The sequence below is a fragment of the Brienomyrus brachyistius genome, chromosome 16 (genome assembly GCF_023856365.1).
Source record: "Brienomyrus brachyistius isolate T26 chromosome 16, BBRACH_0.4, whole genome shotgun sequence".
Lineage (NCBI taxonomy): Eukaryota > Metazoa > Chordata > Actinopteri > Osteoglossiformes > Mormyridae > Brienomyrus > Brienomyrus brachyistius.
In genome coordinates, this window is record NC_064548.1 from 22,677,402 (window position 1) to 22,702,541 (window position 25,140).

General features: G+C 45.7%; 2 protein-coding genes across 4 annotated transcripts in view; one reads left to right on the forward strand and one right to left on the reverse strand.

The window, feature by feature from the left end:
* The window catches only part of LOC125710089 (fibroin heavy chain-like), a 576,413-nt gene that overhangs the window by 330,485 nt on the left and 220,788 nt on the right, over nt 1–25,140 (reverse strand). The gene's annotated exons all lie outside the window — the stretch shown is intronic.
* The window catches only part of LOC125710090 (receptor tyrosine-protein kinase erbB-4-like), a 226,808-nt gene that overhangs the window by 119,691 nt on the left and 81,977 nt on the right, over nt 1–25,140 (forward strand). For all 3 annotated transcript variants that reach the window (XM_048979325.1, XM_048979327.1, XM_048979326.1), the window contains exon 3: nt 10,930–11,116. In XM_048979325.1, coding sequence (XP_048835282.1) covers nt 10,930–11,116 — 187 coding nt within the window. The remainder of the gene's footprint in view (nt 1–10,929; nt 11,117–25,140) is intronic.

The window sequence follows — 25,140 nt, forward strand, 5'->3', positions numbered from 1 at the left end:
CCCTTATCCGGAAAGTGATGGAAGCTTAGGCCCGCTCCCAAGTGGGGTCCATGCTATCTTTTTTTTTTTTTCCTGCTCTCCCCCTGTTCTGAGGGCTGTGGGTTTGACTGCTGGGACCAGACCCTCACCAGAGTCACACTGTAACTGGCCGCTGCTTCATTATGTATCAAAAGCCCGGTCATTTAGCTACAGGCAGGCAGCGTTTGACCACACCTGTGTCATTATTTTTTGTTTTTTTGCTTATTATTAGCTTATAAAATGCTCATAAATTGGTTGAACTGGCTGGTTGAACTGGCTGGCCTGTCTCACATGCACAGGTGTACCTGCTTTTAAAACGCAGGGCTTTTCAGATATCTCCTTTACCTCCGTCGCCCCAAGATGTAGTATGATTGTGTGTAAGTCATTATTAATGTTGCTAGTCCCTTCATCTTACGTAACCGGTAATCCAGTAGATGCTGACAGTGAGTCTACATGGCATGGGTCAGGATGCCGGTCCATCACAGCGCATACACCCATGTGCATCTGCAAACACAATCAAGCGCTGCTGGCAGTTTAGAGCAACCTGGTCCTCTGCGATACGTTTCCGCTCCCTCCCAGCTCCGGCAGGCAGCAAAAATGTGGACTGTCTGGCAAGGAGCTGGGAGGGAGCAAAAACATGGACAGACTGTGAGTCCCCAAGGCCTGGGTTGGGAAACTGTGATTTAGACAATCAAATCACCAAAACCTCATGTCCATGGACTGCTGGAAGAATTTTGATTAATGCGTAAAATTTAGCAGTGCATGTACTGTATACAGAATGCAGAATAAAGCTGGGATATAAATCCGTAACCTGCACTGTTTGCTTGGCTCGGAAAGCCACTCACATCAAGCGATTCATTGATCGTTTCCGAGACAGAAGGTCTGTTGTCAGGATGTTTTGTTATTCCGCCTTTTAAGGGACTCGTCCTGGGACTCGGCATTCAGTACATTTTTGCAAGCCCACTCCACGAAGGACAGTCCAGCCCATTCTCTCGGTGAGACATGTGAGGTACCCAGCAGGCCCAGTGTAGGTGTCCAGTCCCATTATCTTGCCGAAAGAGACTGTGAATGGACAAGACTGGTGGGAGACGATTCACATTGACCAAATGCGGTCAATGAAGGAATCCCATCGCAGGGCTCTCGTGGGTCTGCCCCCGAAGACGTCCTCTGTGACGTGACGGTCGAAGTTGCATGTCACAGTCATCCTCGCTGAGCACCGCGCTGAATTAACAAAAGGCTGGTGGGTGATTGGTACTGCTGGTATGTTGACATTTATTTTTCGCGCGTGTCGGCCTTTGCCAGACAGAGGCGGCCTGTCTTGCCCCGTGACAGTCAAGCCATTTCTGCTTGCTGTCGGGAACCTGGCCAGCGGTAGCCCCACCTCCCCGCTGGTGCCCCACCTCCCCGCTCGTTCACAGCACCGTCACTGGCCCTCACTAACATGCACGCTGCACGTGAGCATTTACAGCTTCGGGAAACAGTTTGTATTAGACTGTTAGGGAAGCATTTATGTTGTTGTTGTTTTTTTCTAAAAGGATTAGAGACTTAAAATGTGAAATCATCCTTGATCTCCCCTTCAGTTTCAAAGGGGAGGCAGGAGCACTGCGAGCTGCTAACCCCCTCGCGGAGTGCCAGTGCGTCTCTGTGCTCACGCTGCAGCACCTGCTTTGTGTGGCTGACCGAAGAGAGGTCAGCTTTATGGGGGGGTCTCTTTCTGAGATGTATTTTTTTTTACCTTTGGAGCAGTATGTGTGGAGGCAGCAGAGCTCCAGGGAGAAGGAGCTGAGAGCGGCGCCGATAGCTAGCCCAGAAGACTTACTGCATGGATCCGGACAATAGAGAGCAGCACTGGGAGAGGGCAACAAGAGCTCGGCTGGCGGTGTGTGTGTGTGTGTGTGTGTGTGTGTGCGTGCGTGTGTCTGTGGGCATGCACACGTGTGTGTCTTTGTGTATGGATTATGTTTATATTACATTATGAGGACCAAAAGGCCCCCACGATGTCATGAAAACCTGGTATTTTTAAGACCTGTGAAAGCAATCAAAAAACTTTGTTTGGTTACTTATGGTTAAGGTTAGGGCTGGGTAGGGGTTAAGGTTGCCATGTTGGGATTAGAGTTTTCTCCATAGAAATGAATGTAGAGTCCCCACAAAGATATAATTACAAACCTCTGTGTGTGTGTGTGTGTGTGTGTGTCTGTGTGTATATCTGTGTGTGTGTGTCTGTGTGTATATCTGTGTGTGTGTGTGCGTGCCTGTGTGCCTGTGTGTGTATGTGTGTGTGTGTCTGTGTGTGTATGTCTGTGTGTGTGTCTGTGTGTATATCTGTGTGTGTGTGTCTGTATGTATATCTGTGTGTGTTTGTGTGTGCGAGCCTGTGTGTCTGTGTGTGTATGTGTGTGTGTGTCTGTGTGTGTATGTCTGTGTGTGTGTCTGTGCCCGTGTGTCTGTGTGTGTATGTGTGTGTGTGCATGCCTGTGTGTGTATCTGTGTGTGTGTGTGCGTGCCTGTGTGTGTGTCTGTGTGTGTGTCTGTGCCCGTGTGTCTGTGTGTCAGCCCGCAGAGAGCTACACCTCCTCAGACCTCCAGCTGGATGTTGAGAGGTGACGGGGGGGTTGTAATACTATTGTTCTTAATTACTGCGCCTCAAAATCAATAGGCAGCGTGACGAGTTTCATTATGTGTAATGCAGTGGAGAGCGGGCGGATTATGCGTGCTAGTTGTTCCCGCTAGTGGATAGACAGTCAGCAGGAGAACTGATCCACCTGCCCTCTGCCTCAGCACCGGTTGGATAAGCACCTTTAAGGGAATAACGGAAGCTTTGCCAATCAATGTGTTATGTTGTAAGGGAAAGGGGCTAATAACAGACTCCTTCTTAACGTGCTGTGGTTCCCAGTATCAGGGTGAAGATATGTTTTCTTCTTTTTCTGTTTTGTCTCATATTTATGTTTCATTTTTTATGCAATGCATAGCTGACACATCTAAAGCAGCACTCCTCTCCTCTCCTCTCCTCTCCTCCCCTCTCCTCCCCTCTCCTCTGTCCCCGCTGGGTACTTTCCTGGAGCATCTTGGCCTTTCTGAAGGGTGCTACATCAGCATGAACTAGCAACCTCCAAGATACCTGTCTGTGACCTTAGTCTCCGCTGGCCGCTTGGAGATTTCAGCAGCGGGGAGAAACATATTCAGGAGTAGAATCTGAGTCTCTGGACCTCAGCATTTGGATTGTGCCAACGTCCCCGACTCGTGGGGTGCATAATACACGAGGTCTTGTGGACTGAGGCTGAGCAGAAGTGCTTGATTCCCCCCCCACCCCCCATTTACAGATTTTTTTCTTGTTGTCTTTTTGTTTTAAACTACTATCATTCAGCTTTTGACACAAAGTCATGAAGAAAACGCAAAACACGACACGTGCCCCCCCCATCCCTTTCCCCGAATGCAAACGCCTGACACTGCCATATTCTCAGCTCTCATTATTGATCTGCATTAATGTGTGAGTGCGCTTGGTTTTTTAAATAAGCTTATAAGAGAAAACGTGTCTCTGATGGAAAGATAAAGAGAATTACATAGTGGTCTCTGGAAAAAAAAACCCTCCTCCCGTTTTCCTCTGATCTTTCAAGCATGGAGGTTAGTCTCCAAATCCAAATTTAGCAGAGTTTCTAAATTTGCCATACATCACGTACATCTCCGTTTGCCATGGCGATCCTCCCGCAATTTCCCTCGATTTCTGCGACCCATTTTGGTGTCTGCCTCTTGGTTTCTAGCTATCTCCGTTCAGCTGCCTGAAGATTACCGGCGGCGGGCTCGTCTGATTAGCCATAATCCCCCCAGGCCGCGCTGTCCATGTGGCGTGTCTCACTACCTGTGCTCGACGTGCGTGCATATGGAGAGCGTTAGCACACAGCTCGGTGTTTCACAACAAGTGCGAGAGCGACGATAGCGCGTCTGGCCGCTAATTTCAGCACTCGGCCAGATGGTTCGCTACCGTGACGTTCTCCACTTTTTATTTATTTGCTGTTCTGCTTGTTTGAAAGGTTGTGAACAGAAATGGAAAATAAACGTTTCGAGGCTGCTGCGGCTATGGGAGCAAATAGACCCCCTTCCCAGCCCAAGGAAGAGTTCATTGCTCTGACGGCCAGCCGGTGACCCCCCCCCCCCCCCACCGTGTGTGAAGCACATTCCCAGCAGCGACGCACGTGGCCGTTTGAGCCAAAGCTTGCGATTCTGCAACAGACATCAGCGAAACGATGTCGGCCCCGTTCTCGTTAATTAGCGCACCGCTAAAGTAATTAGCACGGGTGTCATTGCGTGGGTGTGGTGATGGGCACAGGAGCGCACGGGCCAAAGCTTGATTGCGGCCATTAATGGGAGGGGGGCGTAGGCTTCATACTCCTGAGACCTTGTAGAGGGCGCACAAATCTGGGTTTATGGTTTCAGCCTTGATGTCAGCCATTGCTGGTGATCCCTCCTTGTGCGTGTTTGTTTGATCCCTCGAATCCTTCTGCACTATGGGTCGCCCGTCCTTATGGGGGCATATTCCATGCAGCTATCGAACCAGGCAAAGACTGTTCTGCCCTACCATGCTGTCCGAACCAGAACTGCGAGAGCCCACCTAATCAGACAGAGGGGTCCATAAATCACACGTAAAATACGAAGTGCACTTCGCAGTGAGATAGATATGTATTACAAAATAATGTTTGGTTCTGTTTTGCTTGCAAGCAACAGGGAGTCTGTCATGGCGAAATTGCAGCTTGTGTTTCTCTTCTACGGCCCAAGCGCCCTGCGTGTGCCTGTAGGGATCCGCTCTCGAATCTCTGCGGCCGAGTTCGGTGCCTTCGTATCTAGGTGCGGAGAAGCAGTTTCTTGGCAAAGCGCGCCGCTGAGGACGGCAGCTCTCGAGACGGCGCAGACACAAAGCCGCCTCTGCGTCTAACGGGAGGAAGATCACACCCCGCACCCGTCGGCAAGCTGTAGCCTCACGGAACCTTGCAGCTCTCGTAGGCCCGCGTGCATGTCAGGCGTTTTTGGGCTGCGGGTAAGTTTTATTTTCAAAAGTGTGTTTGTTTCATACTGTATAGTTCGTGCTGTTTCTTTTTTCTACTTTTGGGTGTGTGTGTGTGTGTGCGTGTGAGTGTTTGCCTTCAGCTTGACGTCCTTTGAGGGGGATGTGTATCTTATTCTGTTAACATCTCTTGTCTCTTGTAACGTACAGGGCTGCTTAGTCTTAAATCCATGCGGCTGTCTTTTATCGCCATCTCGGGTGACATCACGATGTGGATGTCTTCCAAAAGATATTGTCTGATTGGTCCAGCTCAGCAATGTCACAGCTGGTTGCTGGGTGACTCTCAGTGCCAGGGGGGGGGGGCGGAGCCTGCAGGGTAATAGCAGCCGGAGCACACGATCGTTAATCTCGATGCATTTCTGCAGATTTGAATCCGCCCACATTTTGTTGCGTTATGCAGCCGCCTCATACACTCAAAGACAACTTCAGCATGTTTGAAGCGGCTTCCATTCAAGGTCTGTACTAGAGAGTGCAGTGGATTACTCAGCATGGAGTGATATCAGGTGACAAGGCTCAGGGGAAACCTCATCATCACTGAGGTCTTCCCCCATTGGCTCATTAGCGGATGCTAAGGATTTATATATGAGGTCACACGGCTCTGAGGTCAGGCTGTACTGCTCTCCACTCTCAGGACCTGAGATAAGAGTGTACTTAATGGGCTACTTGACCTAAGCCAAAGGTCCAACAGGAGCCAAAAAGTGATTTAAAACCTTGGGTGAGTCTGAGTAGCATCGAAGCCAGACCTCCTGGAGTAAGAGCTCTTTAGGCACCATGATGCAGTCTTCTTAGCCTCCTCTTGCGGGTCACCGAAGCTTCTCTTCACCGTGTGGCCGGTACAGACGAAGTGGTCATCCTTCTCTTTTTTTGCGGGTCATTATTCTCCTCAAACGTCACTTTGCGAACTTCAGCCGTTTAGTGAGAAGTCCTCACTTTAAGACGTTATGGCCCAATGCATGTTGATTGTGTAAAAAAGACAAGATAGTCTAATTGATCAGCTCTCTTGTAAACAGTTGGGGTATTGATGTCCTATCCCATAATGCACTGGTCCCCCATCTGCAGTGTTCTAGAGGATGGGACCGGTAGCATGAAATATATGCATAAAAATGTGCACTGGCCCTGCCTGGATGTGAATTTTCCTTTTTTCCGATGTACCTTTCCTCCATCCCCTGTCACCCTGTGATGTTTCGGGAACAGTGGTCCTGATTTTGAAGCCACACACGTCCCTGGGAGAAATGCAAGGTTTCATTCACTTGCCAAATGTTGGTCCCTGCCCCCGCATACACACACACACACACACACACATCCCCCTTCCCCCCAGCTACCCAATTCATCAGAACCCAAACCTAAGGAAAACCCAACTGAAAAGAGTCCATCCAGCTCCCCATCCAGCTCCCCATCCAGCAGCCCCGCTGCACCACAGATATGGCCTCCCCTCTTTCAGTCTGTCTCTTGTCTTGATCCCTCTTTCGCATCCCTCTTTTCTGTTGCGGTTTAAATCAAGATTTGTGCCGACCAAGGTTTTTCCATCAAAGACACCGAGAGCCTGTTTTCATAACTCAGTGCTAAGCTTTCCGTTAAAAATAAAGCAGGCATTTGAAATGTTTTCGCTTTTGTTTTTCATCGTTGCTATGCCGGCATATTGACAGTTACTGCAGTTTTAAAGTTTTGAAGTCTTTCAGGTTTTTGGACTATGCCTGCAAAACTGACGGCCAAACCGGCTCCAGTCCAAGATCTAAAATCCCATTTCTGCTCTCCTAGTATCCCGCTTGCAGCTGATCACCACCTGCCAATGGTGCCCTAATATCAGGATTTTGTGCCTCATTCCGACGGCATGTGTGATTTTTCCCCAGTAGATCACTGCAGTCTCTCTGGAGATAACATCAAATTAAGGTGTCCACATTGATCTACGGTGTCCATATCAATCTATATGGGCTCATCCGTAAGGAGTGTCAATAATGCAGTTCTCGCATTAGAGTCTACGCCATCTACTCTCAACGGTATCTACATCAATCCATGACGTCTTTATCTATCTGCAGTGGCCAGCATGGAGTGAACATCAATATAGACTGACTACAGCAAACTATGGTGGCTGCATTGACCGGAGGTTCTTAAGATCAAATCCAGAATCACTGTTTTTGGGAGGTTTCTGTGAAAATGCATCATGGTGAGGCTTGCAGCCGTGGTCCACATCCTATATGTATCAATGTGTGACGAACCTTCTCTGGAACATCTGAAACTATTTAACTTTAGATTCATATGTTTGTAAATATTTCCTCTATATTTCTTACAGAGTTGGTAAAACTCTGGTTAGCTTTCTGTAACCATTAGTGGATGATACTGTCTTCTTATATTTAATACAAATAGACCAGTGTTTCCCAGCCTGGTCCTTGGGGACCCACAGATGGTCCACATTTTTGTTCCCTTCTAGCTCCCTGGGAGGGAGCAAAAACGTAGACCGTCTGTGGGACGCCAAGGACTGGATTGGGAAACACCGAAATATCCCTTCCCAGCGAGCAACTCGGTCAGGGTTTCAAACAATGGTAGCACATGAGACTGGGCTGCAGCTTGCAATTAGCATATAGCATAAGATCCGAGACCGACTTCCGCGTGATGCCCTCACGCGCTGCCCCATCCGGGCTAGCTCAGCATGGGAAGCCTTGGCAGGCCCCTATGCCTGCTCCATGCTCCTTGCCCTGGGAAAAGCTCCAAACTGCACAAGCCCAGGGCGAGCGACAACTGGGGGAGTGAGTGCTTGGGCTAGAACAGCGGACTCCCAGGCACTGAGCATAATATACAGACGCTTCGTCCACTCGGATCTGTTGCTTGGAGGAAAGGAAATGAGCGGGTCAAGCAAGTGAAAGCACAGTGGGGGGGGGGGGAGACAGAAGCAATCCCTGAGGTTGTGCTTTCCAGGCTCTTCCTTGGCTGCTACAGATATCTGTGGGCTGCCAGCCATTTTGATGTAAAGGCTGAAATTCTGAGTCGACTCACATTTGCAGGAGTACAGAGTTCATGCGCCATGTTCTCCAGACTGCTGATAACTACTGACTTGGAAGCTTTGCACCAATAACACACCAGTTACTTGAAATCTCTGCTATGTGGAACATTAATGTGGTTGAAATGTGGACCCCCCTTTAAAAAAACAACAAAAAAAAAACTATTCAAAAAATGTTCATCAGGTTGTATTGCAGTGGTGAGAGGTGCCTGGTCTCATAGTGCAAACAAAAATCTCTCAGGAGAGCAATCAGTGTACAGACGTCTACTTCTGTTTGTGGCTGAGTCCAGCCGACAAGTGGATACTTTCCATATTGCATTGAGATGCCGTTTGGTTACCAGAGGGGAAAAGGCTTCAGACATGGGCTTTAAGTGGACGTCTGAAGCACAGATCCATGTTTAGTTACGGAGGAGGCACTCGGTCTCACTCTTTTATATCAACACTCTTTCTATAATTCTTCTCTGCTCTCTGGCTCCATTCTCCATGCACAGTTGTATCTCCAGCTCTGTGTGTCTGTCTGATTGCCTTTGGCAGAGTTCAGCTCAGGTCAAACTAGCTTTAATAAAAGTCCAAAGAATTGTGTTTTGAGCTCCTGGATAAGCAGCCGTGCATCTTGCTAGAGGCTGAAAAAACTCTAATCTCATTAAAGATTGTTATTGGCATGTAGCAAAAAGTCGTTTTTATAAGCAGACCACTTTATTTGTGATTGAATAAAGGTCTCTTTGGTCCTGTGCCATGACATGAAAACGTATTGGGATTTTTCTTCCTACGAAAGGCTATCGATGGTGTGGTTTAACGATGCGGATTCGTACGGGAATAATCTGGGTTATCTGAGGTCCTGAGCAGGTATGCGAAGCTAATTAATGGCCTTTTCGTGTCCAGGTTTATTTAGCACGTTAGTTTCTGTGCCAAGATGCCGCATGCTGATTGGATATGACAGATGTCAGCAAAATTTTCTAACAAATTAAATTGCAGTTTCTTAGAATTATAGTGACATACACCACTATCCTGTACTACTTCTTATGGAGTGAATCGATTTGTGATTAGAAGACCCTGCATTGGAAGCTTAGTTTTACATGTAAAACAAGCCTTTCACTCAGAACAACATAGTTGACTTCATTATTAAGACTGATGATTAAATAAACAGCTGAAGAAATTAGACCACGGAGCCATTGTTCCTGTCTATATCCCCATGGCCCAGAGCTTCCTGTGTGCTCAGTCTGCTTCAGGAATGAAATATTGATCTGGTGGCTTGCAAACAGCAAATTAGAGAGGGTAGAAAATTAAATACTGTTCAAAGGTAAACACGGTAATCTAAAGAGGGTACAAAAGTAAAACCCAAGCAAGGTAATCCTTTAATTAAATTAGGAAAAGTACAAAAAAGGATGCTGTTTCCTTGTTTTGGTGAGAGTTGGCTGCTTTTTTGCAGTTGCTAAGAAACAGGGAGACGGTTTCCCCTTGATTGCCATTGGCCTGGATGCTGCGGAAGGCTGAGCTCTGGCATGTCACCGGAGCCCCTGCCCAGGCGCGGTGCCCAGAGCCGGGTCGGCGTCGGCGTGACCTCCGCTGTCCTCGACAACCCGCTGCCTGGATGGACCGAGACATCGCCAGCTTCCCCACCATGACCAGGCACAGCAGTGCCTCCCACTGGCTCGGGGGTGTCACTGCAATAGGATAATTGACCCGTGACAATATGGCGATAGCTGTCCGAAGACCCTCGGCGCCAACGTAATCCTCACAGCGATATGTGTACAGTTCATAAATGCAGATAGTCACTTTGCTACACGGATAAGCCGAACAAGTTTTACTTTTGATTTAATGGGATTTGTAATAGAAATAGCCTCAATTAAATATTATTCAAGGACTGCCTTACTTCGTAATAGAAAATAGATTTTTTTCAATATGTTCCACTTAGAAGCTCTATTTTACAATTATAGGAGTTTGTTTTTGTAAATAAAAACAAATGAAAAGCATCATGGCTATTTCACTAGGCTGTTTTCCTCAGCGTTGGACCCATACACAGGCTGCATATGGCACCTACCAGCCGCCAGCAGGGTGCTGCTCAGCATCAGCTGCTACCTAGGACAGCGTTTCCCCAGGGCACCATGCCCCCTTGCAGTGGCTTCCCCGCTATGCCAGAGTACCATGTCAGCGCTGGGCAGGGACGCCTCGCTGTCGATCGCAGACTTATCCACTGGGTCCTCGGGGACCCCCCCAGACGGTCCACATTCTTGCTCCCTCCCAGCCCCCTAATAGGGCAAAAACGGGGGCTCCCGCTCGACATGACATGTCAGGGCGATGACGGAGTGCCCTGAGCTCTGGACGACTGGGATTATTACCCCCCGGCGACCCCTGAAAGAGAGGGAGTGCCCCACACTGCCTAGTTGAAAGGCTTCTTTCAGTTCCATGTCTGCCTCCCTATTGCATTAGAATTACACCGCATGTGACCCACGCTGGTAAACCCAGCTTACGTTCACAGCGTTATTTATACCGTGCTCTTCTCCCGCTCATGCGGAGGCGAACCTTTTTCTCGTGAATTACAAGCCCGTGGGTGTTATGCATGAGGATGAGGCCGTGACCCAGAGGGTAGAGGTCCACAGCTAATGAAAGCGCACAGCCTGGACTGGGCCAGTACAATAGGCAGCTGTGAACTAACACAAAATTAGCCATTTATTTTCTGTCAAAAAGGATCATATTTTGCAGCATTGTCTGCAGGTCAATCTTTCGTGCCATCCTACATCGCCAAGCATGCAGTGAAGATTCTTGACGACGTGGCCCACTGTGGGTCTCGGAGTCTCCTGACCCCACCTGCCATCTGGGTGACCCCTGACCCCGTGATTTTTGTCCTCTCCCTCTGCAGTCCATCCGGGAGGTGACGGGCTATGTGCTGGTGGCACTGAATCAGTTTGAGTACCTGCCCCTGGAGAACCTGCGCATCATCCGGGGGACCCAGCTCTATGAAGACCGCTACTCGCTGGCCATCTTCCTCAACTACCGGCGCGACGGCAACTTCGGCTTGCGCCGGCTGGGCCTCAAGAACCTGACGGGTAGGTGGGCGACGGGACCCAGACGGGGCGTCTCTGTTTGTCTCCGTGTTTTAGGATCGCACTTTCATTTCTGTAAAACCTCGGAACCCAGTTATTGACCAAAAATATTGCACATAGCGACTCCATTCCAAAGGTTTCTTTCTGGTCTGTTTGATAGGGACATTTGATAGGGACATATCGTGTCCTGGAATGAAATTAGCGAGCAAAATCCAGGGTGGTCCTGGAAAAATCTGGAAGGGTGGCCATGTCTAGTGTGTCTCCCTTACGTTTGTATTCCGTCATGCTGGTGTGTCTGTTTCGCCAGGGTGGGGCAAATCCCCACATTTCTGCTGGAGCTTCTGTCCACGGCAGGGGTGGCTCCGGGATTTGACCGGAGGGGGGTCCCCCAAGAAATTTTCCAATATGGGAGTAAAAAGTTTATACAACAATAAGGGACAAATACCTAAATGATTTCAGAAACATATTTTTTTAAGAGGCTGAGACAAAAAAAATTGTGTCTAGAACCACTAGGGCCCACAGAAGCACCGTCAGACTGCCTCCATTCCCGGGACTATCTGAAATGAACCACGGCGAAGACGAGATACACATTTGCCCGCTGTGGGGACACCAGGGAAGCAGGAAGATAATAATAATTAATACGAAAAGTAAAGATGCTCTTTGGAGGGAGAAAGGTTAGCGTCAACCTGGCAGCGATGAATCACAAAAGGCTGTTTATAAGTCCTTCTTCAAATGCCATTACTTTTAAAGTGAATTGCTTGGAAGCTTTTCTGTGGCATTTGTGGAATTTAAATATTGTTGTCTGTCCCTACGGTAACCTCAAAGCAAATAAGTCTTTTAATTAAATGAGAGAAAAATTAAGAGAAATCGTCTTGCCGCTTAAAACAACAAGCAGTCAGCTCGTTGCTGCATGGATAATGGATCTGCACATGCCGTGGTCTCCTTATAACCCATCATCGTATAGGTGGCAGAAATCCCTTGGAGATCTCCTATTGTGCTCTTGAGCAATGGGAGGAGAGGTTGTCGATAGAACATTTTAAGGCGTGAAGGCTTTTGCTGCGTCTCGTGGCATGTCAGGACTTCCCCGCAGAGCTGCCGGCACCTTACTGCTCGAAGGAAACGGTTCCGGAAGTTTATTCTGCTGGATTCTCGAGCAAGGCGGAATTAACCGGGGCTATTCTGCTAAACAATGGAATCGCAAAATATGTTGTACGAAGCGTACAGTTATGACAACTGACTGAGGAGCGGAATAATTTTTTAACTCATTTATATAGCTTGACATTTTACTAGAGCAGTTCATCGTTTATTGTTTCGTCAAGGGTATAGCAGCAAGCCCCCCCCACTGGGCCCCGACGCCATGGCATTAGGCTGTACGTTAGCATCGTTAGCTACTGCCACTCTGTGTATGCTACACTGTACTGGAGAAGCGCTACTGGGGAAAACTCTACAGATGCTGCTGTTGACCACTGGTTGAGAGAAACAAATTCCCCCATGGACACTGATGGGAACTGGAGTAGACTGAAGCCTATCACTTTCAAAGAGAAATTTTGGCCCCAGTTTCCCTGGGAGTCAAGCAGACCTCATGTCTCGAGATGAAGGGAATCGATCGTCAGCCATGGTTCCCTCCACCGCAAGCTTATTCTCGAGGTGTAGAGGGCGGCGGGGGGTGGGGGAAGGGGGGGGATGGGCAAGCACAGCTCAGTGTTCCATAACAATGCAAGCATGGGGGTGGGTGAAGAACCTTAATGTGTGAACAAGACTCAGTGAAGAGTGATTTTCACATCCCGGAAAACAGGTCTGTTCCTTGAGTTTTTTTAGACTGTAGCACTTGACCTAGATGGAAAAGATTTTAGAGAAGGTACGTGCTGAAAAAGGCGGAGTTGTCTGTCAAAATAGCAGTGTGGACGTCCTAGAAAACCGCACGGGTTATACTGTGAAGCAAAAAAAAAAATTCCTGGCTGGTACACATGGATAAGCCGGACCAACGCTTAAGGCATGCTAGTTAATAGGGTTACAAGTTACCAGGATGAGAAGGTCTTATAGAAATTTGTGTTGAATTTTGTGTGTTTTATTTTGGCATTTATATTACTACCCGCTTAGTATATCATAAATATTTAGACAGGGGTTCAGCTGAAGTAGAAAGTGGCATTATGATATTGGTTGGTGTCTCTCAATTGGCATTAGTGTGTGATTAAGTGAGTGGGTGTCCTGCGATGGACTGGTATCCCATCCAAGGTGACTCCTGGGATAGAGTCCATCCTCGCTGCAAGCCTATATTGCATAAGATTGTTAGATACATTTTAATAGCAGTTTTTATTAATAGGTCGTGAAACTGTAATACCTTGTATATGTACAATGCAATAGTAAATGTATTATTTGAATATATAGGGGTGTTAAAGAGGATTAAACAGGAGCTGGTTTTAATGCGGAGTGGAGATGGTCATCGTGTGATACTGAGCACAAAACCGACACTGTACTCATAAATTAACAACGACAGCCATAGCACAAGGTACAGACTGGAGGCAGTCTGCCAGCGAGCTAATAACCACTGCAATCATTTTTTTAGAAGCCCGATTACCTTTTACGGCATTGTGACAAGATCTGACTTTAACAGATTTTGTCCAAAATGTCATTAGCAACAAATCCAGTGACTGTTGTTGAAGTCCAGTGATGTTACTTTTTCTGCAATTGCTGCGGATGCTTAGTTTTCATTGCACGTTCTGAAGCCTTTGTGGCTATTCAGTCCGTGGTGAAATTAGAAGAGTCTTCCTTCCGGCCCGGCGGTACCATCGGAGAGAGAGGCCTGTTTGTTTATGATGGGCCATGGGTCATTTGCGCCTCTGTGAACTGGCTTCAGAGAGTTTTGTTTCTGTCGACGGGACACCACACTCACTCTGTGAGGCCCAGAATTACTGAGCGGAGACGGGAGATGCCCATGCAGCCTGTAAAAGGAGCAACGCAAAGAAACCTCTCGAGAAAATGCAGTGGGTCAATGAGAGAATACAGCCCATCTGGGGAACCTTTAGAATTAATTTGAGTCTGTTTTAGGGGCCATTTGACTGTTCGCAATGCTGCTTTCACAGATGACTAACGAAGAGTGTGGCACATCTTAATTGGTCCTAACGTGCTACATTATAACTGTGCGAGGAAGCGGGTGGGGGCGGCGGGGGGTTGAATCACACAAGACAATGAGAAGTTGAATATATGAAGACAGGCAGCATCTGCTGGAGTCTGATTAATAATACAGAGTGACAGAGTTCTGTGAAACAATCGAAGGTCATCACAGAAGCTTTATGTCCTGTTCTGATAAGAGGAGCATTGGGCTTAAAACAACGTACACATATACATATACATACACATACTGTATACATACACATATACATACACATATACATACACTATGGGGAAAACTCTAATCCCAACAAAACGACCCTAATCCTAACCTCTTCCCAGCCCTTACCTTAACCAAAAGCAACCAAAAACACTTTTGGCATTTTTACTTTTTGATTGCGCTCTCAGGTCAATGCGTGGACTTCAAAAATAGTCCCCACAATGTCAAAATAACAGGTTTTTATTACATTGTGGGGGACATTTGGTCCCCACAATGTAATATAAACCTAATCACTCACACACACACACACACACACACACACACACACACACACACAAGTTGGTCTTCCTATCTAAATGGGGACTGTCCATTCATTTCTATGGGAAAAACCCTAATCCCAATCAGGACACCCTTAACCACAACCCATCCCTAACCTTAAACATAAGTAACCAACCAAAATACAAGACTTTTGGCACTTTTACATTTTTGTTCACATTCACAGATTTTTATAAAATTGAGGTTATCCAAATGGGGACCTGAAGAAGTGTCCCAAAAAGTAAGGAAGTTTCAGGTTTTGCCGCACTTTGGGGACATTTTGTTCCCCAAATGTGATCTATGCAAACCCCCCGCCCCTCCCCCCCCCCCCCCCACACACACACACACACACACCAAGCTTGGGGACAGATAAAGCTCTGAGATGCTCTTGGATCTGAGCTTCTTGGTTGCATCTCATATAATGAGACATTTTCCACATGGTCATCATGTGAACATCCGTACACATCTGGTCCTGACCATCTCTTTCGCAATCAGGATGTTTATAAACAATGGTGTCATTCATGACGCCGCAGGTTTGATCGACACTTTGTTCATTCTGAGCTCTCTCTGAAAGGAGATCATGTCGCGTTCACGAGATCTTACTTCGTCTTTTAAAGAAGAACCATACAGTAAATGCTAGAAGCTGCCAGTGCAACGTACATAGTGCTGCATGTATGACGGGGAGAGAGCTTTAGGTGTCTCTGAAGACACTAAGCAGAAGAACCATTAATGCAGCCCATTTGCATGAAAAATAAAACTCTGTGCCTCCCGATGAAAAAAGTAATTTGCAACAGAAATGCATGTGTTGTTTATAACTGTGGGTTAGACTGGAGGGTGCCGCTTGGGACAGAGGAGCAATACCCATGACTTTCCCCCCACCCTGAGAAATTTTGTTGAGCAATAGAAAGCTGGTAGACATGTAGCTGGGATCTCCGCCAAGGTTATGCTCAACGTTCACTCAGAGCCCTCTAATGGTGTCTGCAGTCAGACTGGTTGCAAACTTCCGACATCTTCCTGCAACCCGTAGGACATTATGGGTTGGTAGCCCAGCAATGTTGCTGTAGACCTTGTGGACAGACTCTTCCATCAGAGGCTCAGATGCCGGAGTTTGTAGCTTAGCCTCTCCCCCATGGCTGTCAGTAATTGCAGTCTTCTACACTGCTGCTTTCCCCAGAAGTACTCATCCGATGGCTAATTACCTGTAATTACCAAATGAAGCCTCTGCTGATTTATACTGGCACACACACTCGTGTGGTTTCTACCTCTAGCTCCCAGCATATGGCGTTATTGTGAAAGTTTTGTAGCGGGTCTGGCTTTTATGTGCAATATCAAAATGCACGTGCTGTTGTTAAGTTAATTGTGTGCTCAGGAAGGCTTGGATCACGGAAGAGCAGCTTGCAGGGCAGACAGACGGACTCGGCTGTGGGCGGCAGCTCCTGTGACACAGTCCGTGGCACGATTACGTGTTGTGAATGAGTTCAAGCAGCTCTGGCTGCCAAAGGAAGGATTAATGTATTTTGATCAGATCAATTAAAAAAAATTCTTAAAGGTTCAATGGCAGTGTTATTCCCAGAATTCAGATCCACATCCGGAGCAGCTCCGAAGCCTGGCATCCTTTCCGGAATAGTCGCTGCCTTCGAGAGCTCAAAAGCTTATTCCATCTTTTTTGTTTTTTTTTTTAAATTCCCTACACTGTCTTGACTGTCTGCGGACACACATCAAAGGCAGCCCTCTCCGCTCAACGAAACAAAGGAGTGCACATCATGTGTTAGTAAGGCTGCTTTGTTCATCTCTGCAGAGTGTTGAGGAGTACCCTTCTTCTTTCCTGCCTCCCTGAATCGCTCAATGTTCCCTTTTCCTGATTGGCCAGACAGAGAGTCTGATTTCACTGATCCTCTCGATGAACCACTAATTTCCCTCGATTGCATGCAGAACACACTCCCTATCCTTCGCTAAGAGAACGGTATTCATCTCCCTTCGTGCATCCTTTCGGACATTACTCATTATCATGTGGATATTATCGCCTGCTCTTTAGTTGCAAGATAGAATTTGAACTATATTCACACAGCAGAAAAGGAAAATTGTGGATTTGGGAGGTAACAGTCGCCGATCAATTCTAGGAACGAGTGTTGGAGTCATTCTCCTGCTCTCTGTGTGTGGAGCATGTTCTCTCCATGTTTACTTCAGATACTCCTGTATCCTCATGTACTCCAAAGACACGCAGTTGGACTAATTGGCATCTCACAATTGCCTGTGGTGTGTGTATGCAGGCTGTGATGTACTGGCATCCCATCCAGGGTGTGCACTGTTCTGCCTGGGATAGGCTCCAGGACCCCCATCATCACTGACCGGGACAAGCAGGTGGAACATGGATGATGTTATTACCATACTTAGGTGTGAGTAAGAGATCTGCTGCCTCTTTTCACCTGGGTTTCACCCTGTCGTGAATAGGGTTTGTCTCTCTTCTGAAAAGTAAATCGGCCACAGCTACAAGTTTTTGTGCAGAGTGACATACCCCTGTTGCCATAGGGCAATGTATGCTATTTTTAAATATATGGTACATTGCAAATACTGAAATGCAAAAATACTACCAGATACAAGTAATCAAACATGCTAAATCCTTGACAGGTGACATGTTCAGCTGAATACACAGGAAATTTAGAGCTATTAGTTACTTTTTAGACCGCTTATGTAAATAGATACCTAGCAGATATCTCTGGAAGACGGCTGGCATAAACAGTATGTGGTTGTCATAGTAACATGGGGGATATTTTTTTTTCCTTACAAGCTGTAGGACTTTACAAAGGAAAGTGCCCAGGGATGGTAATTGTTGTGTGAGAGTGGCTACAGTTGACTGTGTGTCAAGAGGTGACCTTGATGGTCTTGGCCATGTCTGCGTGGGGGGTGGGCACCGTACAAGAGACCCTGGGAGATTGGTTGCTGGACCGTAAAGGCAGGTATCAGCCCCGGTGCTGGTGCTGGTGCCTCGGTGCCCATCCAGGGCCTCTCCCCATCTTTCCAGCTGATCAGAAAGCCAGCACTGGCTGTCATGATCCTGCTTGATGCTGGAGCGATATGAAAGCTTTTCGCTTCTATTACATAAGAGAGCACCCAGCCAAAAGGTTTCAAAAGCTCCTTCGCTGCTGGGGCCTGCTCACCTTCGTGAAGGAATGGAACAGAGGATATAATTGATAAGTGTCTCTTTAGGGGCCCAAGGCTCTCCTGGTGAAATCCTCTTCCTGGCTTTATGCCCAAGCTGATCAGCTCCACGGTGCCGGAGTTAATTATTCATGCCAGTACATCTCACAGGAGGTGCCTAGGGGTTAGGATGGATACACTACCACACTCGCGCACGATCGGACAAACTCACACGCATTCACAACACATACTCATGCATATGCATGGTTAATGCATCAGATATGCACACCCGCCTGTATGTCACCTCCTTTGGTTCATAGTTTCATGCAGTCACTGATTCCTGAAGCCAAACCGTTAGCTTGAAGTTCAGATGACCAGACTGAAGCTTTCTTCACCGTTACATACCTTAACTGCTTAAATATACATCGATAACAAACATTATATGATAATAACTTACATTATAATCATATAATATTGGAATGTTTGTTATTAATGTATAATTAATGCTGTTAAGGTGTGTTAGGATGTTAAGGTATACTTACATGCTGCTTATGAATGTTCTATGAAATCATTTTGAATTCATTATGAAGGTGCAGTTAATGTAAACCATTGCCCACTATTTATAAAATGGAGTAGTGAGCACAGCTAACCAAAAAGTTAGCTTTGATAACTACTAATCCGCTAACTCCAAAGTTTAATTTGATATCATTAAACCGACAAACCACTAAAAAATTTAGCAAACGCTGATGATAACTGCCAACTGCTAACGTTAATGAATTTAACTTTGGTTTGGTTTTTGGCTCTGAAACCCTTAAAAAAAAATGCTAAGAATGCTAAAAATGTCACCAGTTTAACACTGAAATCCCATCTATTGGACTAAAGTGATTACCTGGGAATATTTACCCAGTTGGGTATCATTGAATTCTGTAGAGTCTCCGGAATAAAACTGCATTGGAATTTACCTGCTATGATATTTCATTTGCAAGATACTGTATAAGACAAGCCCTATTTTGCAACTGGCCCATACTGACATTTTGCCCTCAAGGGACTACAAACATGGCGATCTTTACCTGCAACTAGGTAGGGGACTCTCAGCTCTTTATTGGTCTATAGCTCTGTCAAAAAAAAAAAGCCCAGATGTCATTATTGCCGCGGCCAAAATATCAAGGATACGTCGGATTCATCCTTGCCAAATGAGACCAATCCCATGATTTATTGCACCTCAAGTTCTTTCTTGGGAGGCAAGTTAGTAAGACTGGTCTTGCCAAGAACCACCCAAGATGTGTTGCTAAGTCAGATAACTTGTTGGATTTAAAGTAGTCTGGGCTAAATGTAAGCAAACAAACATAAAGTCCCCTAGGGTACCTCAAATCCGACATGATATCCAGCTAAGCAAGAAATCCAGCTTTGTGATAAAGGCCTCTGTTTTATGCTTAGTTCAGGGTACCCCCCCGCCCCCCCCCCCCCAGTTTAAATGGACTTTATCAATGAATCGCTTCTTGTATTTCCACGTAGTTGCCAACAGCGTGCTCGATGGACTGTTGCAGACCTGCTCACAGCAGACAGGAACAAATATGTATGATTTTATGGTTTGCAAACATTTTTCATCGTTAAACTTCATAAATTTATTATTGATTTATACTTTGCCTGTGAAAAATGTTAGCGGATTTCCCGTTAGCAGAGCTAAATTTAGCAGGAGCTAATTGGTCCCCTAATAGTTTTCAAAGTTAGCAGATTTGCTAATTCTCAGATAAAAATTTGGCTTCACTAATTAACTTTATTGCAGCGGAACCCTGTCCACCACTGATAAAAAGATAACACATTACAGCCATGTTTATTATGCATTATGAAGCTCTCATCTGTAATGCACTATAGATCCCTTCATAATGCACTATAAAGCATCCTTAATTCTTATACTGACCATTATAACATATTATGAAGGAATCTATATTGAATTATAGATGAGATCACCATTGGAGCTTATGAAGTTTTATAATCAACACTATAATGCCTCATGAACATCAGTAGAAGATGTTGTCTTGCTTTATTAATTATTATACTGACCATTATAATGCATTATGAAGGTGTCTATGGTGCATTATAGATGACAGCTTATTGATGTTTCCTTCAGGAACACTGAAAACCATAAAAGCGTACATGCTCACACTCATGGTCATGTAAACTCATGTGCCATTAACCACAGAGGCAACCAAACTACTACAAACATTCCAACATAAACCAGGATAAAAGAAATATATAAAAATAATACTGATGCTCACTTTTCCGTGAGACACGAGTCTCTGATCCGTCCGCTGATGTCACTGTCACATTGTACTGAAGTTTCTTTACTGCCAAGAAGTGAGCCGCGGAAAATCTAGTCACCCGCTTAACATCAAATACAAACACGAATGAAATTTCCTCAGATTTGTTTGAAGATTATTTTCTTGCCTTAAAACCCTGGAACATATAAAACAATATTTAAGAAATCCGAATCAGCTTTACTTCGCCAAGTAAAAGCATGTACAAAGGAATTTGTTCGAAGATACGTCTGGAAATTGCAATGTATTATACGGTATCAGGTAAAGTAGATCAGATTTACCTTTCTGTCCTGAGGGTATCTCTGAATTTACTCACTTTATGTGACCCATGTCAGTGGTTAAACCAATAATACATTTGCAGCACCTTTTAAGGTAATTAGGTGTTTTCAGCTGGCTTCTCCTAGTATAGTTTGAACTACAGAATACATGATCTAGTGCCAGACCTTGAAGCATGGAAAGTGGTATAACTTTCACAACTTTCTGATAAACGAGCCAGATTAATGATTCAACTGCTTTGTAAGAAAATACTTTGAGTCACTGTGAGCTACCAGGAGGTGTCTGGGGTCCGTGTGATCTCTTGCCTTACCCACACTGATTGGTCACCTGCCTCATGCCTAACAGATGCCTTAGGTGATGCCACCTGGCTGGCTTGGCACATCCTCTCTCCTGCTCAGGAAGGCTTGGGCTGTTCTATTCTCGGTGCCTCTTACAGTTTTGGATTATGTTTTTTAGCTTAATTAGCATGATGATTGTTAACTCGTAAACAGGCAGTTTTTTGTGAGGGTTCGTTAATCTTTTTTGTTTTCCTTTTGTCTTACGTGTTAACGTCGGTTTTTTGTAGTATTGTCTCACCTGCTTCTGCCACTGCATCTGGTTTCCTGGCTCTCTGTGAGTGTAATAGCAAAGTTTAATAGATTTTGTGTGTGTGTGTGTGTGTGAGAGAGAGAGAGAGAGAGAGAGAGAGAGAGAGAGAGAGATTGACCATTAGTGGGTACTGTACCAGATGTAATTTCTGAGCTACTTTCACCAGGTCATTCCTGGTCTGGCCGTTTATAAAACGTCGGTTATGATTCTGATTTGTTTTCCACACCTCTGTGACATACAGCAGACATAACCTGTCTTCCAAACTTCTGTACCAGCATGATGAGCAATGAACTGGCCTCTGGTCTCCCCTAATCCTCCTCCATGTGGATATACTTTCAACCAGTTGTGAACCAGATGGCCAGGCAGGGTTCCGCCACTATCCTCGTCAGGACCCAGTGGAGAGGCAGCCAATCTGTCTTAATTACTCCTCATCACAACATGGAGGCCGAGGTTAAATATCACCACACAGGATGACATTTTGAACCTCCATTGCTACCTCATTCCACATGAATGACATTCCTGAGTTGTGTTTTCCTCTAATCCTCCCTCATTCTCTTAGAATACAGGTTCCCTGTCTTTGTTAAATCGTAATTCCCACCTGTTTGGTATAATCACCAAAGGCGAAAAATTGTTGCTGCTTTGTAAGGTCTTCCGTGTGCAATTATTTTTTATTTTTTTCTAAACTTCACATGCTCATGTTGTTAAGTGGAAGACAGGAGCTGGAACACACAAATTTTGACACTTATTCAGAATGAAAGTGGATATTAGGAATTAGTGCACCAATAAGTGCAGCTGATCATCAAGAGGTCTCAATAAATCTATCTAGCTATCGATGAGTCAAAGCAGCATGGATTTTCTGTGCACACCTGCGGACTGGCTTGCATGCTGCTCTGAAAAGCTTTTCATGGGTCTGAAGGTAATGCTTTGTTAGCCTTGCTATTCAGTCATCCTGCAAATGCCAAACAATGCTCTCCAGACCCCAACCCCGGTCAGCTCAGATGGTCTGTGGTTCTTCGCTAACAAGGCTATCACTGGGAACATAGTGTTCCCTGTCCCTTGTTGTCCAGTGCCCTGTCCTCACCCCCTTCAGGGCCAACTACCCCCTCACGCCCACCCCAACACCCATCCACTTGGAGTAGGGCTGGAAGAAATAGGCCTGATTTCAGTTAATATCCTATGGGGCTTTTGTTAACACAAGGTCCCGGTCACCCTGAAAAACAAATAGCCTTTTCTCAAGCGAGCTCCTTCTACGAAAGGTTTTTAGTGCCGAGGAGCTGCTGGTCTACAGTACTTGTGTGGGAAAAAAATGCATCAAGGAAATAGCAAAATTTCAAATGACGTATCAAGTGATTTATAAATAATTTATGTGATTTATAATGATTTATATGTTGAGCTTTGAGGGTGGAGTAAAAGATCCCTAAATGGTATTGTTTATACATAATATGTCCTTGTAATAAATCCATAAAAGGAGGTAAGATACGTTTATTATCAACTAATGCGATTGTTTAATCATTGGTTTTCCTATTTGCCTCCATTGAAAACCATGCCCAGCGTCCATATTCACTTAAAGCAAGTAATACATTCTCCCAGTGGGCATGTCCAATCAGAGCATGTGATGCATTTGTCACAGTGGGCATGTCCAATCAGAGCATGTGATGCATTTGTCACAGTGGGCATTTCTAGTCAGGAACTGCCTTTCTTATTTTTCCGGCCATTGCCTTTATTTAGCTCACCAAGGCCACCTGCTCCCATCATCAAGAACAAGGCTGCAGATGCGTAGTCCCCATTTTGATGGACTATTGTAATATAGCATTATAATGATCATTGCATTGGGCAAAGTTGGAATTACAGGGCACTGTAATTGCAATATAATGTGCTGCATTGTTCCCGAAATCAGGCGGGCTCCCAAATCTCGCTCTCATTGCTGCCCAGAGCATAAACCTGAGAAGAGCACATCCAGCCAGCGCTTTCGCTGGGCAGCCAGCTATCGAATGCTCACCATCCCACGCAGACCCCGAGAATCGTTCCCTAATCCCCACCCCCCTATTCCAGCAGCCTCCAGACACAAGGTCAATTAGAACACTGCATCTAATTGATTGCTTCCTGTCCAATTATGCCCATGTCATGCTTAATTTTTCATTGTCTGAGCCGCAGAGGGATGATCGTGATGGATGACGAATGCCACGTTTATGTTCTTCACTGCTGCTCGGCACAGCTTTAAACGTCAATATGTCACGCCGGATAAAACGTTCCACCTAAATGCTCGCAGTCGTCATTTCGGTCGGGGATAGGCCAAAGATTGCTTGCTAATTGTAAGTCATACAAGTTCCTCCATTGTTGCTTCCATTTATGCGGGGGTCAGCAATGAGGACCGATCCCTGATGAAGGCAGTAGAGAGACACTCACTGTAATGAGGTCTGTGTTTTCTCCAGCACGAAGAAACATCTCATCCATTTCAGGAGCACACACTGGAACTCGGAAGCCATTTTTGGCTGTTGCTTCAGCGCTGCCATTGTAATATTCTTGTTATTATCCTTGCACTGCTTCCAAGTTGCTGATTGGTTCTTTTTCCATTAATAATCCCCTATAGGAATATGGGGACAGGAAATAAGAGACGTATCAATAGCAAACTGCATGAAGAGCTTAAAATCACGGTCCTCCGAGGTCTGGAAATCTACGCTGTCTAAACAATACAAATAAATGAACCAACACGTGAGTGTTGAGCTAATTTTAAAAACATATACGCTTAAAATCCTTTCTGATCTTGGTTGAAGATTAGATGTAGGACGTGTGCATGCATGGGTTAGGTTAATTTCCTTTAGACTTCTTTGAGAAGTCTAACCCAGTGGTGCCATTTGTATCACATTGGTTTGGATTATTTGATGGTCACCAAGCCTTAGGACGAATGTATTGCTGTGGTTATTTTCACATCAGGCTGTATCTAGAGGCCGCTGACCCTTGTTCTGGTGATTAGTCCCCTTGAACCACTGTGACGGTGACTTTCACACCGAGGCTTTGAGAATTTACCTTGTGCACTTTCTGCTCCGAGTGGTAGCCGCCGCAGCCTCTGGCTCAGCCATATTGATTTTTAGCGACTTCCATCTACAGGGATTTGGGGGGGGGGGAGTCAAAAGGGTCAAAGCAGCCAAAAACACGGGGGTATGAGGGCACAAGAGGAAGTTTTGGTGGGAAGAAACTTTATCCGTGCTGTGAGAAAAGTGGACTGAAAAAAATGAGAGGCCTAGATTAATAAAGTTGATAAGCAAAGGAAATTTCTATTTCCTGGGCTGCTTTATTTAACATAAGACTTGTGATGTAATTTGCAAAAAGCTCTGTAATTACACAAAGATCAAATGCAGCGAAAGGCGCTAATGCTAATACCCACACTCTGGCCTGAGCTGAGAGACTATGGAGGAATAGAACTCATTAATTATGTATCGGGTGTCCAAATGATTAAAACATATCTCCGAGCTTCAAAAGCAACTCTGCTTTTTTTTTTAAAAAAAATTCAAAAACACCATCTCTTACAGCGCCGCCCCATTCAGACCCAAGATGAGGCGATGCTCAGCACTAGATCAGAACCATCCCAGTCAAATCAGCTGTCCTGGTCGGTCCCAGGAGGTGAACACACCCTGAGTGCTCTCCACATGCGATACTCTCCACATCACAACACTCTGTTTCCCAGGAAGAGATGAGTGAGTCGTGACATAAATGCGAAACTGTGTGCGGGAGTCAATCATATCCAGCTCATCTAGCTCTCTGAGTGCTCAGTGTTTGAATACCCCATGCTATCAATGAAAGAGATCGTCTCTACTCTCTGATGTTTCGGGGGGGGGAAAAAGACCCTCGACATCTGGGTGACATTCTGACATTGGAAGGTTATACAGCTCAGCTCAGGGAGGCTTATTTAAATGTCAGACTTACACGGAGGAACTATTTCGGTGCTCTGCTTCATCACTTTAGACTTCACTAACTGGATAATTGCCTCGATTGCGACTCGCGTCTGTACAGATGCTGTTACATCGCTCACAGAGGATAATGTAAGATGTTTACACCTGTGT